A 14,742-nucleotide genomic window follows, 5' to 3' on the forward strand; every position below is an offset into this window, starting at 1 on the left:
GAGGAGTTTGAATCTGTTTTTTAGTTTGTGATTTGGGTTTTATGTGCTAAATGCCTCTTTTAGTTTCATGAAAAATCATTTCAAAACAGTAAACAGTGTCTTGATATGCTTTTGTATTGTATATTTATTACTTGCATAATATTGTCTACAATGAAAGGTATAATTTTTATCTATAGTGTGCTACAGCCTGTGCTATGATCTACCAAAATATTTACTATAAACTTTCAAAATTTGGTCAAGAGTTAATTTTATCATTAAAAGTTGATAATAAAATTTTTGCTTCAGAAAACATCAAAAGGTTTTGCTCTGGAAGAACCCACAAAATTTGATGGAAAAAAGATTTTGTACATTGGGCAACGAGAGTATGGAACAGTTGCCTTCAATGATGGTGAGTAAAAATTCAGAAAATCGGCACAGCCACCATTGATTTTAGTCTTGGTTGATAAAGTGAAAGTGAACATTTGTCTTTGATTCAATTTAAACAAGATGCTTACCCATGAAATGTACACCTGTGCTAATTGGGTCAGGATTTCATTATATTTGCATATAGTATATTGCTTATATTGCTGAAAATCTTGAAAAAAATGGAATCTCACATGCGGCAGTATATTATGTCATTGATCATGTTTAAGTGTATGTTTATTAGTGACACCAGGGCTTAACTTTAAACTAGGGTGCCCTGTTCCTTTATGGATGGGTCCCCAGCAGTCACAAATAATGTGTGCTATTTTGTGACAAGACTAGAAAATCCAAACTAGTTCAAACTTTTGTTAGCCTGAGTATGTTTTCATAAACTTTGCTATTTCATTGCACATCCTAAGGTAAAATGCAGATATATGTTTGAGAAAATTTGTCACCAAAATATAAGTGCCAGTTATTGACTATTTTAATAATTTGCTATGACAAAAACCACATTTGAGAAAATCCTCAAATTTGATTTCCATATTTTAAAAGTCAAAGTTTATTTACATTAATTGTTTTATGTCAATTCTATATACAGTCAGTGTCTTCTGTTTTAAAGTCAAGAGTAATAAACTCCTGATTTTATTTTGTAGTTTTATTCATTATTGATGCATTTATGAAATCTAATGTTTTAATTAGAGCCTTAGAAATAGACCAAAAGTTGTAAAATTGAATATATTGTGACGTTTCGTCTTTACTCTAGACATCTTCAGACAAGTAATAATTAATTAATAAGATGTTAACACAAGATATTATATTTACAAAAAGTAAATTACTACAAAGAGGAGGTGTCAAATGTATTACATGATAGGGAAGTTAAGAATTAAAAGTGAAATTAAAAGAGGTTAAGTGGAATGGAATTTCCTTGCACATTAAGTGAAGGCTAGTATTTATTGATTAGAAGGCTCTCATGAATGGAGAGTTCATAAGAATCGTTGGAAGAGGAGATTATTTTAAAGTCGTCTAAGTTGGGTGTGTGTCCAGTTGCGTTAATGTGAACAAGAATGCTTGATAACGCAGGGTGGGAAACTTGGTTGCCTGTAAGGGGTGATATTCCCAAGTGCTCCGAAAATCTGGTGTGTAGATGACGTGTGGTTTGACCCACATACGAGGCGTTGCAGCTTCGACACTTGAATAAATAGACTACACCAGATCTCAGAGGTTTGGGAATTTTGTCCTTAAAGGGGTAGAAAGAAGAGATACTTTGGGAAGGGCAGAAAACAAATTTAATGGATATATGTGGGAAGGCTGCAGCACAAAGGTTATTGATTTGTGTGCGAATTTGAAGGGAGTGCATGCCGGTGAAAGGAAGACAAAAAAAGATGGGCATTTTATGAGCAGTCAAGACAAGTGGTTTGGGGGCAAAGGTGTTGTAAAGGAAGCGACGTGTGATTTGGTCAATTAAACGTGAAGGATAACCGTTTTTGGTGAGTGACTTTCTGGTAAATTCGAGTTGTGTGTGGAAATTTTTGTAAGTAGAACAAAGGTTGAAGATGCGGTGTAGTAAGCAGGAGACTAGTGAAAGTTTGTAAGTAAGTAGGATGAAGCTGTGGAAGTTAGTGAAGAGGCCAGTGACAGTATGTTTACGGTAGACGAAAGTGGTGAATTTTCCATTTGTACGAGAGATGTCAATGTCAAGAAATGATAGTTTTCTGTTTTGTTCGACTTCAGCTGTGAATTTTGATATTTGGGTGTTGTTGGTTCAGATAGTCAAGAAAGGAAGGGACGTGATCAGAGGAATGAAAAAGTAAAAAACAGTCGTCAACTTTAAAGCTTAGCGTTTTAAACAACATATATTGGGGGGGGGGTGGGCTCATTGAGTATACGGTTTTTTCCGGTTTAATCAAGCAAAACTGCCATTCCTACAGAATTGAATACATACTTTTAATCTGATTTATAATCCGTTAAAACTTTTTAAGATTCGGTGATGGTATTATTTGCGATTTCTTGAATATCAAGCATATATTTTCTAATAGTTCCCATATTATGTCAACATATATAATCCTGATTACCCATGATGCTCTGTTTTGTTGAAAGGTCAAGTGAACTAGAACTAGTTGCGTTGAGTTGGTTTTAGAATTTCTTACGTGTAAAAACAGAATTCCTGCTATACGTCTATCTTAACAAAAAACCAGAACAAAGTTATAAAGGCTCTGTCAAGTCTGTTTACAGGAACGAAGCTTGGACGCTAGTTAAAGGGTTAAAGGAGGGGGTCGTTCATATATTCAGCTCTGTCTGACTGTTTTGAAACACGACGCCTATCACGCACTCAATCGGGCTACTTGAGCGAGAACAATGTTTGGTTATATTTTTGTTTTATATAACAATTGCCAAATAGCACAACAAAATCCACCCAAAATTGGCAATACAATGTCACATGTTGCAATGTAATATATAAGTAAATCATGAAACATGAATTGATTGTTCGTGTTAGTAACCATCCAAGAAAGTTTTTGATTGGTTGAAAGAGTTCGTGTCAGTCACGCATGATTTATGTAAAGTGACTTGTATCATCTTTCTTACAAGAAAATTGTCTTTCGCTTTGTGTACCTGGTTAGCACTATTTTCCACCCAGCAAACCGCCCTTTACTTTACACAATCGGAAATAAATTAAAGATGGCGGCTAATGGGAAAGAACCAAAAGCTAAAAGGAAACCATGCATGCACTGGTGCTAGGTCGTTTTGAGATGGCGAGTAATTTTATCTTTTTATAATACAGTTTTTAATATCAACATATGAAAATATTTACAGATAAATGCTCCAGTATAAATTTTCATGCAACCATCTTAAGTTATAAACTTATAATCCAGGCTGGAAAATGTCGTTTTTCGACGATTGTGTAAAATATTATATAAAATATTATATTGTGTAAAATATTAGATTGCGTAAAATATTATATTGTGTAAAATATTATATTTCAAAGTAAAGGGCGGTTTGCTGGGTGGAAAATAGTGCTAACCTGTGTACCTCTCTAAATAAACTGTGAGCCCACGACTCGGCTCAAAATAACAGTGTTATCCAGTGTACTTCATGTAAAAAGGTCGCCTAGTCAAAAAAACGGAAAACGGTCTTCATCGTCAAAATTGCGGGTTTTGGTGAGTAAGAACAAAGAAATACGAATTCAGCATGTCGAAAAGTATAGAATACCGTTCATAAAATTTAGCACCGCAATTGCTTCTCGCATTCAGTCCCTTTTCCTTCCTTTTAGACTTGATCGACGTCATTTGTTCGGATAGCGCTACAACTTGTCAGATTGTTGTGATCCGTCATGAAGGTAATTCGCCACATGTTCTGTCTTCTTATCTATATTGCCTCTTGCATTTTTAACGAATTCATTTATGAATGTCTTAATCCGTAGAAAACAATGGATTTTAAAGGAACTTAATACGGCTGAACATGCCAAACTCCAATAATGCTATTGTCGTTTAACTCCGTGTAAACTAACCAAAGGGTTGCAGCAGCCATGCACAAGTTTTCACAACTGAGCTTATTTCTTTTCTTAATGTTTTTTTTGTTATTTTCATACTGTTTTATTTCACGTTAACTTATTCAAAAAAACACAAAGAGTAGTTAAGGTGCAGGTATGGTCCCGGAAGTAAACGGAGCTCTTACCCGTGTCAATTAGTTTCCCGTCCTAGGAAGTAAACAGTGCGCGCGCGTGTAAACCGGAAACGATATAAAATGAACGAAGGTTGCTATTGGATGACATGATTAATTGGAACACGATAAAACTTAATTAAAATTGTCAATTGTTTTCTATTCTTAAAGCAATATTAGATTCGTTTTCTTGTTTCTTTCGCAAATATAAAAAAAGGAGGACACGTTACAATTTTATTGAGTTAAAGTTATTTGGTAATTTTTGTCTTACTAAAACAAAAATGGCTTTAAAAGTAGACATTGAGCAAGCAAAGAAAGTGAAGGAATCGTCCTTCGAATTTGAAGATGAGAGCCATGTTTTAGATGAACGCCAAAGCAATATACAGAACAAATTGTTAAAGTGCTATGCTACTGAAATTGGTTTTAAAATATACGAAATTGATGAGGAAGAAGTCATGAAATCCTTCTTTGATAGTTTACAAGACATGACTCCGATAGTAAATGGGCTAGAACTTATCAAGTACACTTGTAATGATTGGAGAAAATATTTTGACAGAAAAAGAACAAATTAGAACATGAGACGTTGATTTCTTAAATAAATTTTATTGAAATAAACATTTTATTGAAAGAAACTAGCAACGATCACTCTGAAATAAAAAGAAATCAATCTTACTGACTGTTCTACTGTATCACTTTTCAAAAGATAAAGAATTATAAAAATACATACTCAAAAAAATCTTCTAAGAAGCGATAAACATCTTCGTCAAAACATCTAGAGTATAAAGCAATGGATATTACATAAAAAAAACACGACTGCAACATTCAGCAAGCATATTAATTATTTTACTTTAAAGCATATCGGACATTTGAATGGCAAGCATTCTACTAGCCTCTCTTCAAACCAAAGATAGATGTACTTTATGCCCACAGCTCGGTGGACAGATCACCCATAGGTGGCAGTGTTCACACTGGCCTAAAACAATGAACAAAATCACAACTTAAATTTTCTAAAGTCATATGTAACATTGAAATTGTATTCCAATTCAACTTACTTAAAATCGGTCTAATGGTGTTTTGTGTAGCCATTCTAGCTGTTGGTTTTCTTTGCTGATGCCTTCGCCGTTTACTTGCCTGAGACTGTGAGTGCTTTTACATGCACATTATTGACATAGGCTCTTTTGTTAGCAGTAATTTTCCAATGGATTGATTATTTCTTTAGTATGCGTGCGTTTCAGATTGAATGAAGGCATTAAAGTATTAAAACAGTAAATTAACTCGTATGTCTGCAGGCCTAATGTATTTCAAACACCGCCAATTAAGATTGTGAAATAACGTGCAAGGTCATTGTCAGTTTTGGTTTGGAAAAAATATTATGTATCATAACTGTCTTAAAATTATAGCTATGAGTCTTAACAATTATTATCTCTGCAATTTTAACTTGTCATTATACTATGAAAACAAGCAAGAAGAAATTTTTCATCATTCGTGTGGAGAAAGAATTTTGATGGAAATATGATTAAAAGAAGCCTTAATCAAACAATTAAAAAATGCAGACAAAACTTAATCCTTGAGGTAATTATAATCGTTATGTATGGACGGGAGGCCAAAACAGAGAAAAAAACCTTCGTTTTTTGAAAAATACCCGGCTACGTGTGGACAAAATCTTAAACATAGCCAGAACCTGCGCATTGCAAAGTTAAATAATTCCTATTTTCGTATCGTTAATATGGAGAGAAAGGATTTTGATGGAAATATGATTAAAAGAAGCCTTAATCAAACAATTAAAAATGCAGACAAACTTAATCCTTGAGGTAATTATAATCGGCTAGCACAGCTAGAGTCCACATATTTATGAAACTGTATGTTTACTATTTTGGTATTTTCATGGGAAAAATTTAGACGGAAATATGATTAAAAAAGCCTTAATCAAATAATTGAAAAATGCCTACAAAATGGAGTCATTGTGACATTATAAAAACTCATGCACTGCAGATCATTTGCATTAATTGGACAAACGTTTTGCAGCCAGAGATAGAAAAAAAGAACAAATGAAAAAAATGGTTTCTATTGAGAAGCACAGATGCTTTTGTAAAAACGGCGGTCTGAAACGTTTTACTTCTAACGAGGGCGCGCCTTCCTAAAGTGCGCCAAAGAAAAATGTAATTTATTCACGCCCAAAGAAAAGTACTTGCAGCTTATAGACGTGCACGATAAGAATGTGCTGAAGGAATTCAAGCCGAACCGTTTTCCACTCTGCGAGTGCCAAGTGTTTGCATGTCTGTGGGTATCGAACTCGACCAACAATCCTGGCCGACCCTCTTTTCGCTGTAAGTATATGGCAAGTGAAAAGACATGTTCATTCTTTCATTGGGCTGACGAATCGTTTAAAGGAACTGGAAAAACTAAAAAACCAGCAGCGCCTAAAAGAAGAGTCGAGCACCAAGGTACCAAAAGCTGAATAATCAAATTGCTCCAAAATAATTGTCGAAAATTCATCCGATGTTGAAGAAAACTGATGTCGAAGGACATAATTTACAAACTTTAAATTTTAAATTCCATATAATCTTGATGTGTTTACAATATAATCTATGTATGAATTTAAATTTCAAAACAATTTTTTGCTTATTACATCATGACATGCGCAATGACGATTTTTGTCCATTGAGTAGTTGGAGTTTGTTTCTTTTCAAACAAAAAGCATTATCAAGCACGCCCAACGCCATGGGGGCGAGAAAGTTATTTTCGATCCGTGGTTAGGTAAAAGTTATTTCGTCAACGGATTTTGCGAAGACACTAATACTGTGTATGAGTTTTATGGTAAAGTTTATCGCGGCTGCCCCTTAAGTCTTGATTTGAGCGGTGAAAATCCTTATCACAGAGGGACAACACTAAGAGACGCGTACAATCGAACCATTGAGCGTGAGAAAAGATTATTAGAGTTAAGGTATAATGTGAAAACGATATGTGAGCATGATTTCAAACGACTGAGACAGACACCGCAAATGCAGTATTTTCTAAACACACACGAATTCATAACATACTGATAGTTTTTTGGAGGTAGAGTTGAAGGCTTTAAGTTGTTTCATAAGGCTGAAGAAAACGAGAAAATATTTTATTACGATTTTACAAGTCTTTACCCGTTTGTTATGAAAAATCGCCGTTATCCTACGGGTCACCCCACAATTATTCGCAAAAACTTTAAAGACCTTTCTAATTACTTAGGAAGAATGGGTTACTCGGCAGAATGTCATCATTCAGAAAACGAGCGTGCTTTTTGGGGGACTTTTACTACCATTGAAATGACTAAGGCAATTGAAAAAGGCTACAAAATTTTAGAGATACATGAAATCTGGCATTTCGAAGAAGAAAGCTCCGACAGCTTATTTTGCGAAAATGTCAATTTCTTTTTGCGATTAAAACAAGAGGCTTCAGGCTACCCCGCATGGATTTCCTCAGAATCAGACCAGGCAAAATATATCAATGACTACCTAAAGCATAAGGGAATTCTATTGCGTAAGGAGAAAATTGTAAAAAATGTAGGGTTAAGAGCACTAGCAAAGCTTTGTTTGAATTCACTGCGGGGTAAGTTTGCACAATGCAATGATATGTTAATTACTGAATCTATTCACAACGCGCATGTATTGTACAATCGACTAAATAGCGCCGATACCGTGATTCACGATATGCAATTACTGAATGATGATTTAGTTGAAGTTATTTACAAGCGTCATTGTGAGTTTCAAAAGGAAAATAAAACAAATATTTTTATTGGTATTTTTACTACTGCATGGGTACGTTTAGAATTGTACAACGTGTTAGACCGATTGCATAATAATATTTTATATGAGCACCGTAGTTTTTGTTGCAACGCCTGATTCAGAAAAGCCTCCTCTGGGAGACTATTAATGGGATTTGAATAATGGATTGACGAAGGCGAGTACACTACTGAATTTGTCTGTGGAGGTCCTAAAAATAATGCTTATACAGTTAGTAATGGTAAACAGCATTGTAAAATAAGAGGTTTCACATTAAATTTTAAAATATCAAGTTGTCTTTGACTAACGAATAATAATAGACGAAGGTGCCGACACTTGAAAGTTCACACCATCAGACTTCTCCCACACACGATGCGGTGACGGATGATATTTTGTTTACATCCGTTCATCAAATTGTGCAAGAAAATGACATGGAAAGCGGGTCTGAAGAGGAGGAAATTAGCAAGTCGATTGATTTAATGATAACCGACTCCGAAAATGATGAAGAAGTCTTTTCCGAAAGACAATCCGATGTGGAGTTTCTTGACGACATTGATCACTCCGACAGTGAACTTTCATTTTACAGACAAGTGGATCAACAGATATAATGCCAATGCAGGTAAATTAAAGATACATACATATACTGTATACATTATTAACAAAAAAAAAAAGATGAATAGCTTTGAATCAATGAGAAGCAAACTAACAAACAAACATACATATTTTTAGACTAAGGTTGTTTGACACATTTCTACACTGGATTTCTATGTGATCGGTATATGTACAGAGGGGAAACAGCGACGACAATTGTGAACTATGCAATACATCAGCATTATACAGACAAATATGGAAACTAACGTAGAAGGAACCAACACATAAAAGTTGACAGTTTTTTCTTTCGCTGGTGGAACAAAATACATAAACGATGAAGGCGATACCATTGATTCTGACTGTGATGGTGATAACGACAATGAGGGTGATGAATGTAAAGACGAAGACGACAGCTGCGAATGAAACGGTGGTGATGTTGATGATAAGAGTGGTGGTAACAGTGGTAATAACGACAACAGGGGTGATGACTTTGAAGTTGAAAATGATATCGCTGAATGTGGAGGTGTTGATGACGTTGACGGCGACAACAGCAAAGATGTAGACGATAATAACAGCGACTGTGATGAAGTTGAAATGGAGGTTGACATGTTAAAAAATCAGCGAGGATGAACATAAAACTTTCGGAGGGACGACGAAAAGTGCGATGATTTACATGTGATGGACATAATCAACGACGATGGAAGAGGAGAAAAACTGACGAACGACTGAGGTAAACGATTTCTTGTGGCTGACGTACACGAAAAAAGTGGTGTCACAGACGAAAATGAGTTCACAGGCGTCAAATACAAATCTTTTTTTCTGGTTGGACACGGATCATACAACACATTTAACATTGAGAAATTTACAGGACAGGACAGAGGGTTTTCACGTAAATCAATGTACATAAGTCTTGGGTACGCACGAATAACATCAAGTTCATTCAGAGCTTTAATGTTGTTTCGTCTCAACGACAAAATCCTTATTCGTGTATTTTTTACCGTTCCGACAGGAACATGCTTCAGATTCATGTTAGAACAATCTAACATATGATATCTCTTCACATAACCACATTTTTACCATGGGTTGCACATGCCGCCATAAAAACATGCAGACAGCAAGGAATTCATTATGGCAATTGGAAAAGTTACAAACAACTCTTGTGAACTATGAATGTAGTTACAAAATGAATGAACGATTAAAAGGCATGCCTATGCTTGTGAGGATTTTAAAGTAAAACCATCAAGTGCTTTTAAAATTTTCTGTCATAAATATATGCTAGAGTAGACTTGTTCATATGTAATCAAAGAGACTTTGTTGTTTGATTGATGTAGATAATTAGAAAAATATTTAATAAAAATTGCTCATTGTCCAATGTATTCTTAATGTATGCACTTTGTCACTATTTTACAAATACCGCCCCATTCAAACCAGTCGAATCATTCCTTCTTTCTTTGAATATGTCAAAATGTTTACTAGCGAGTGGTTATAAAGTGAAAGCAGAACATGTTTGCTTTTCTTTGCGAGACAATGGACGTACGTTTTAGAACACCTGCCAACTTTTATGTGTGTGGTCAAAGTCAGTCAGACAAAAGCTATTTGGTTAGGTCGATGCTTTATAATTTAAATGAACTTTTTTATCCCGTTCCGAATAAAATTATTTACTGTTATGGCGAACGGCAAAGTGAATTTGGTGAAATGGAATCGAAAATTCCAAATATTTGCTTCGTCGAAGGATTCCCTGAGAACTTGACCGATGTTTTGGAAGGATGTCAAAACTCTTTAGTCATTGTAGACGATCTTATGTCCGAGTGTTCTAATGATCAACGAATGTCGGATTTATTTACCCGCGGGTCACATCATCGCGGAATATCTGTCATGTATTTAACGCAAAATTTATTTCCGCCTGGTAAACAATCGCGAACTATAAGTCTAAATTCTCATTACATGATCATTTTCAAAAACCCTAGAGACATTTTAGGTTTCTCCACACTGGCACGACAAATGTATCCGAAGAAAACGAATTACCTTTTGGAATCATTTCAAGATGCTACAAGCCGCCCTTTTGGTTATCTAATGCTGGATATGCATCAGCTCACACCTGACAATATGCGTGTCAGAACAAATATCCTGCCTGGTGAAAAGCATATTGTCTATGTACATAAGTAATAATCATCGCCATCAACAATCATTTAAGCACTATGTCTAAGCGAATTAGGAACAATCTTCCGTATTTGCAAGTACTCGCAAAATCTAAACCAAAAATTCGAAAAGTGATCATTGAACATGGACCTTCTGACGTTATTTTGTGTATTTGTGAATGTACAGTGAACGTGTTAAAAGGAACTGTACCTATATCTGTGAATCAAAAACGTCAATTGTCGAGGTATAAGAAACATCTCAGAGCATTAGCCAACAAGAAAATTTCAAGGGCAAAGAAGAAAAAGATTTTAAATCAAAAAGGAGGAAATCTGCTGACTGCGTTACTACCTCCGGTTTTGACAGTGCTAGGTAGTTTGTTGACAAAATGAAGCATGCCAAGCGTATGATTCTTGTACCTGAAGATGTATTTAACAGATACGAAAAACAACAAAAACTTGAAACTAGTCCGATCATGATGAATATGATGAATAAAGACTCGCAGCTCTCGCATATTCTTCAACAAGACGATATGAGTGACGATCAAAGACAAAAACTTTTTAACGCAAACTTTGAACAATTCCTTAAATTGAAGCAACAGAAAGATAATCAGATACCCATGGTACGTGTGGTAGACACTGTTGATGGGAATGAAAAAATAATAAGTGACAACGAAAATCAGACATTAGCTGACTCTGTCATTGTACAAAGTGTGCCAAAAACTATGCGTGAGCGGGCGAAAGCAATATTGCAGCGCCTTAGAACACATCCAAGTATAATATCTTGGGACGGTTCTGGACAAGTCAAACTTGAGGGAGTCACCATTCCGCAATCAAACATAACAGATCTAATTAGCGATGCTGTGAGAGGAAGGAAAAATTTCAATCCTAAAGGGTCTAAAGAATTCTTTCGTGTTTTATCAAAAATAAACATTCCTCGAGATTTGGTTAGGAACGATATGAGATGGAAGGAGGCTCAAATGGAAACTTCACCACGTGAAGAAAACGAAACAGTTTATCCTAGTTCATCAAAACGAAATTCATAACGCCCAAAGCTTCCACTACACACAAGAAAACTCAATTACGTTGGTTAAGCTATTAATATGTCTTGTAAAGGATTTTTCTTTAAATAAAATCGCAGTTGATATCATTTTCCTCCTTGTTGTCAATGAAAATATGTAAATACAAAATGCAAGCAATTAAGTCACACAAAGAACTTTTTATTGATTATTAAACACTTCAATCTTTTACAAATAAGTTTGTACTTGACTGATTTCCGTTGTTAGGGATTACACTAGTTTCTATTTGAAAATGTTTGTTTACAAAATTCGATACCTTCTTATCGTTTTCAACAGTATTACCATCAAACATGCTTACAATTCTACTCATACTATGACCTCGCACTCTTTGGCTTAGGTAAAATATACAATATTGTCCACATACATCGGTCCAAATACTTTGTAATTTGCGTGCATTAAAATCCCAATCATAATGTTTCAAATAGTCTCTAAAGAATTTATGATAAGTCTCAGGCGACTGGCCATAGCTGTCGAAGAATTCGGCTTTTCGTTCAGACGGAAAGTAAAATGCAACCCAATGACTTCCAGGTTTTCCGCTGATATCGGTGTTTGCTATAAACCCATTCGGATAACTTTTGATTACTTTAGGTAAACGATTGGCTGGAAAAACACCAAGAAATTTCTTGCTTGTAACAGGATCCGATCTCAAAGCAGACGATATTTGTGAGGTGTTCATTCAACCAATGTAGTCATAGACAACATTCCTCTCAGAATCGATAAAGATCACGTTTTCAAACTCTCCATAGCACACAAGACTAACAGCATTAGTTGGTGCTGTTGAGAATTGTATGTCAATGGCAAGATTTCCTTTTTGCACTGTATTAAAATGTTCTCCCGTACCACACATATCAGGCGTCAAATCAAAACAGTACAAAGCAAAACCCTTTAGAAACTCGTCACGATCAATTCCATTTCCGGCGTTCAAAACATTTTTCCAGTGCCAGCAAATTGTGATAGAAATGCTTCTATGTATCTAGGATTGTTACCAAACGACAGCTTGAAAGGTTTAGATGGTAGAGATTCGCCGTTTACAGAAATGCCTAAGGATGAAACGTTGAAATGCTGGAAATTGAATGGGTTTAATTTATAAGCACCATTGAATGCAGCACTTGCAACAAGACCGACGACAAGTGATTTCGGTACCAAACCGTTGAAAAGATTATCTTTTTGCAACGATGGGTTTCCTGATGGAATGATGAAACTTTTGCAGTCCACACGCCTTACAGGGTAAACGGCTGGGCTTTTTCAGTGCAACTTCGTGAGACATAGCTCTACTAGGATTCACTTTAACTTTGCGAACTTTTAGATAAACATCCACCAGTTTCACTTTAAATGCTGCATCGTCCTCGGATGCCATTAGGGCAAACTCGTCACTGGTACGGTTCAATACCACTTTCAAATCAACATAGCTAAGCAGGAGGCGTTCACCGAAGAAAACATCACAAAATATAGGGCCTCCCATTTCGACAATTGCACTTCTCGCACTAAACTTACTTCGTGTTTTCAAGCCTTTGTTTGGACTGGCGTTTGCTGGGTCGGCAACCTCCATTTTGAAGCTTCGTCCTTGTAAAACAACGCAGCTGTCAGCTGGGATTGTTTAGCTGATGGACCATAATTCAAAAGTGTATCGATATATGCACGATAAGGATAAGTTCCTGTCGCTTGGGTTACTAGCTTCCTTTCAAAAACACATCAACTTGCTTAAACAAACTATGCAAGAAATTGTTCACCGGTCCTACTTTAGCGCCATCGTCGAGATTTCCACCGTCAGCTTTCGTTACTTTTTCTCTGACCGTCAATACTGTGTTAGACAAGTCAACATATTCTTCTGTACCCGGCGCTAAAAAAGTAATCGGACCGCTTCCAGATAAACTAGATAGCAGTGGATGGTTTATCCATCACCCTTTTCCAAACTGGTTTGTGTTGGGGCTACAAAAAATATATCAAGTTCATTTTTTGTACATTCTGCTGATTTTGGATAAACGAACTCCATATTTAACCGAAAATATCTTCTACTTCTTTAGCTGCTTTATGTCTCTTGGCCGAACGGTAAATGACATGAGAAGACGATGCTTTTCTCCTTTTAGCTGTTTTTTTCCTGTTTCTTCTGGGGTTTTCCTAATACTGTTTGAGGAAACTGTTGCATACGATTTACAGCTTTTTTCCCTGTTTCTTTTGCTGCTTGATTAACACGAGATTTTGCAGACTTTTTAAAACTTTTCCCTGAGATAACATCACCCAAAACGTTTGCACCTGTATCGAGGGCAATTTTACCTAGAGCTTTTGCGCCGGTTTTTGCCAAAGGTATTGCAGCTCTAGCCAATCTACGAAATAAACCACCAAGACCATAACCCATCTGCCCATAACCTTTTTGCCAGGATGCTCCTCTAAAGACAGGTTGTGATCCGTATCCTTTTTGCTGATTGAGATAATATTGAACATAACGGTTTGTTCTACTCATATTTTTTTCTTATGTAAAATAAGATAAGGATTGTTTTCTGAAATGAAGTGTCACTATCGACTTCCCTCGTTCAAATGCGATGGGATTTCCTAACTCGTCCCTTAAGAGAATTTCGATGTCCTCAAAAGATTTTGTTTGCACGGGTAAGTATTGGATATTAGTGAATGTTCTTGAAACAATGTCTCCATATTTTCCTTGAATAGCAACTGCCTTTAGTAATTTTACATTGACGTCTCCAACAACTTGCGGTTGTACAATGTTGCAATATACATACATCATGACGGATCCGTGCAAATCACAAGCATAAGGACTTTCGGTTGTTTTAAAATCTCTACGTCTTTTCCGCCAAAGCCGAGTAAGACCGACATTCGTTGATTAAATGATATTTTGTAACCCTGTCTTACATGCACTTTAATTTTTTCTGTTCGGGGTCAAAGCTCAATTTGATATTGTCTTTTACTTCTTTGTCAAGAGTCTCGTTAACTGATTTTACTAGGTCGAAGGCTTTTCATACAAGCCATAGTCGACAAATACCGGAGTAGGTAGACCTGTTTTGTGAGTTACATATATATGTGTATCCAAACCTTTTTTCAACGTGTACCATGTATGAGGATATGTAATTGAATACAATCCTACTTCCCAATTACCATTTAAATTCACAA

At 35.8% G+C, this 14,742-nt stretch overlaps 1 protein-coding gene and 1 long non-coding RNA gene across 3 annotated transcripts in view; one reads left to right on the forward strand and one right to left on the reverse strand.

Moving 5' to 3' along the window:
- The window catches only part of LOC124447824 (protein N-terminal asparagine amidohydrolase-like), a 29,613-nt gene that overhangs the window by 1,258 nt on the left and 13,613 nt on the right, over nt 1–14,742 (forward strand). The window contains exons 2-3 of the mRNA XM_046998818.1: nt 286–388; nt 3,671–3,736. Coding sequence (XP_046854774.1) covers nt 286–388; nt 3,671–3,736 — 169 coding nt within the window. The remainder of the gene's footprint in view (nt 1–285; nt 389–3,670; nt 3,737–14,742) is intronic.
- On the reverse strand, nt 4,665–5,302 carry LOC124447829. Of its 2 annotated transcripts, XR_006948846.1 has the most exons (4): nt 5,112–5,302; nt 4,907–5,032; nt 4,787–4,831; nt 4,686–4,706 (listed from the first exon to the last, which is right to left on the reverse strand). It is a non-coding gene; the product is annotated as an uncharacterized LOC124447829 (long non-coding RNA). The 2 variants fall into 2 exon arrangements; XR_006948844.1 differs by having other exon boundaries at nt 4,665–4,831; nt 5,112–5,301.

The sequence above is a fragment of the Xenia sp. Carnegie-2017 genome, unplaced genomic scaffold, assembly GCF_021976095.1.
Source record: "Xenia sp. Carnegie-2017 unplaced genomic scaffold, XeniaSp_v1 HiC_scaffold_23, whole genome shotgun sequence".
NCBI lineage: Eukaryota > Metazoa > Cnidaria > Anthozoa > Malacalcyonacea > Xeniidae > Xenia > Xenia sp. Carnegie-2017.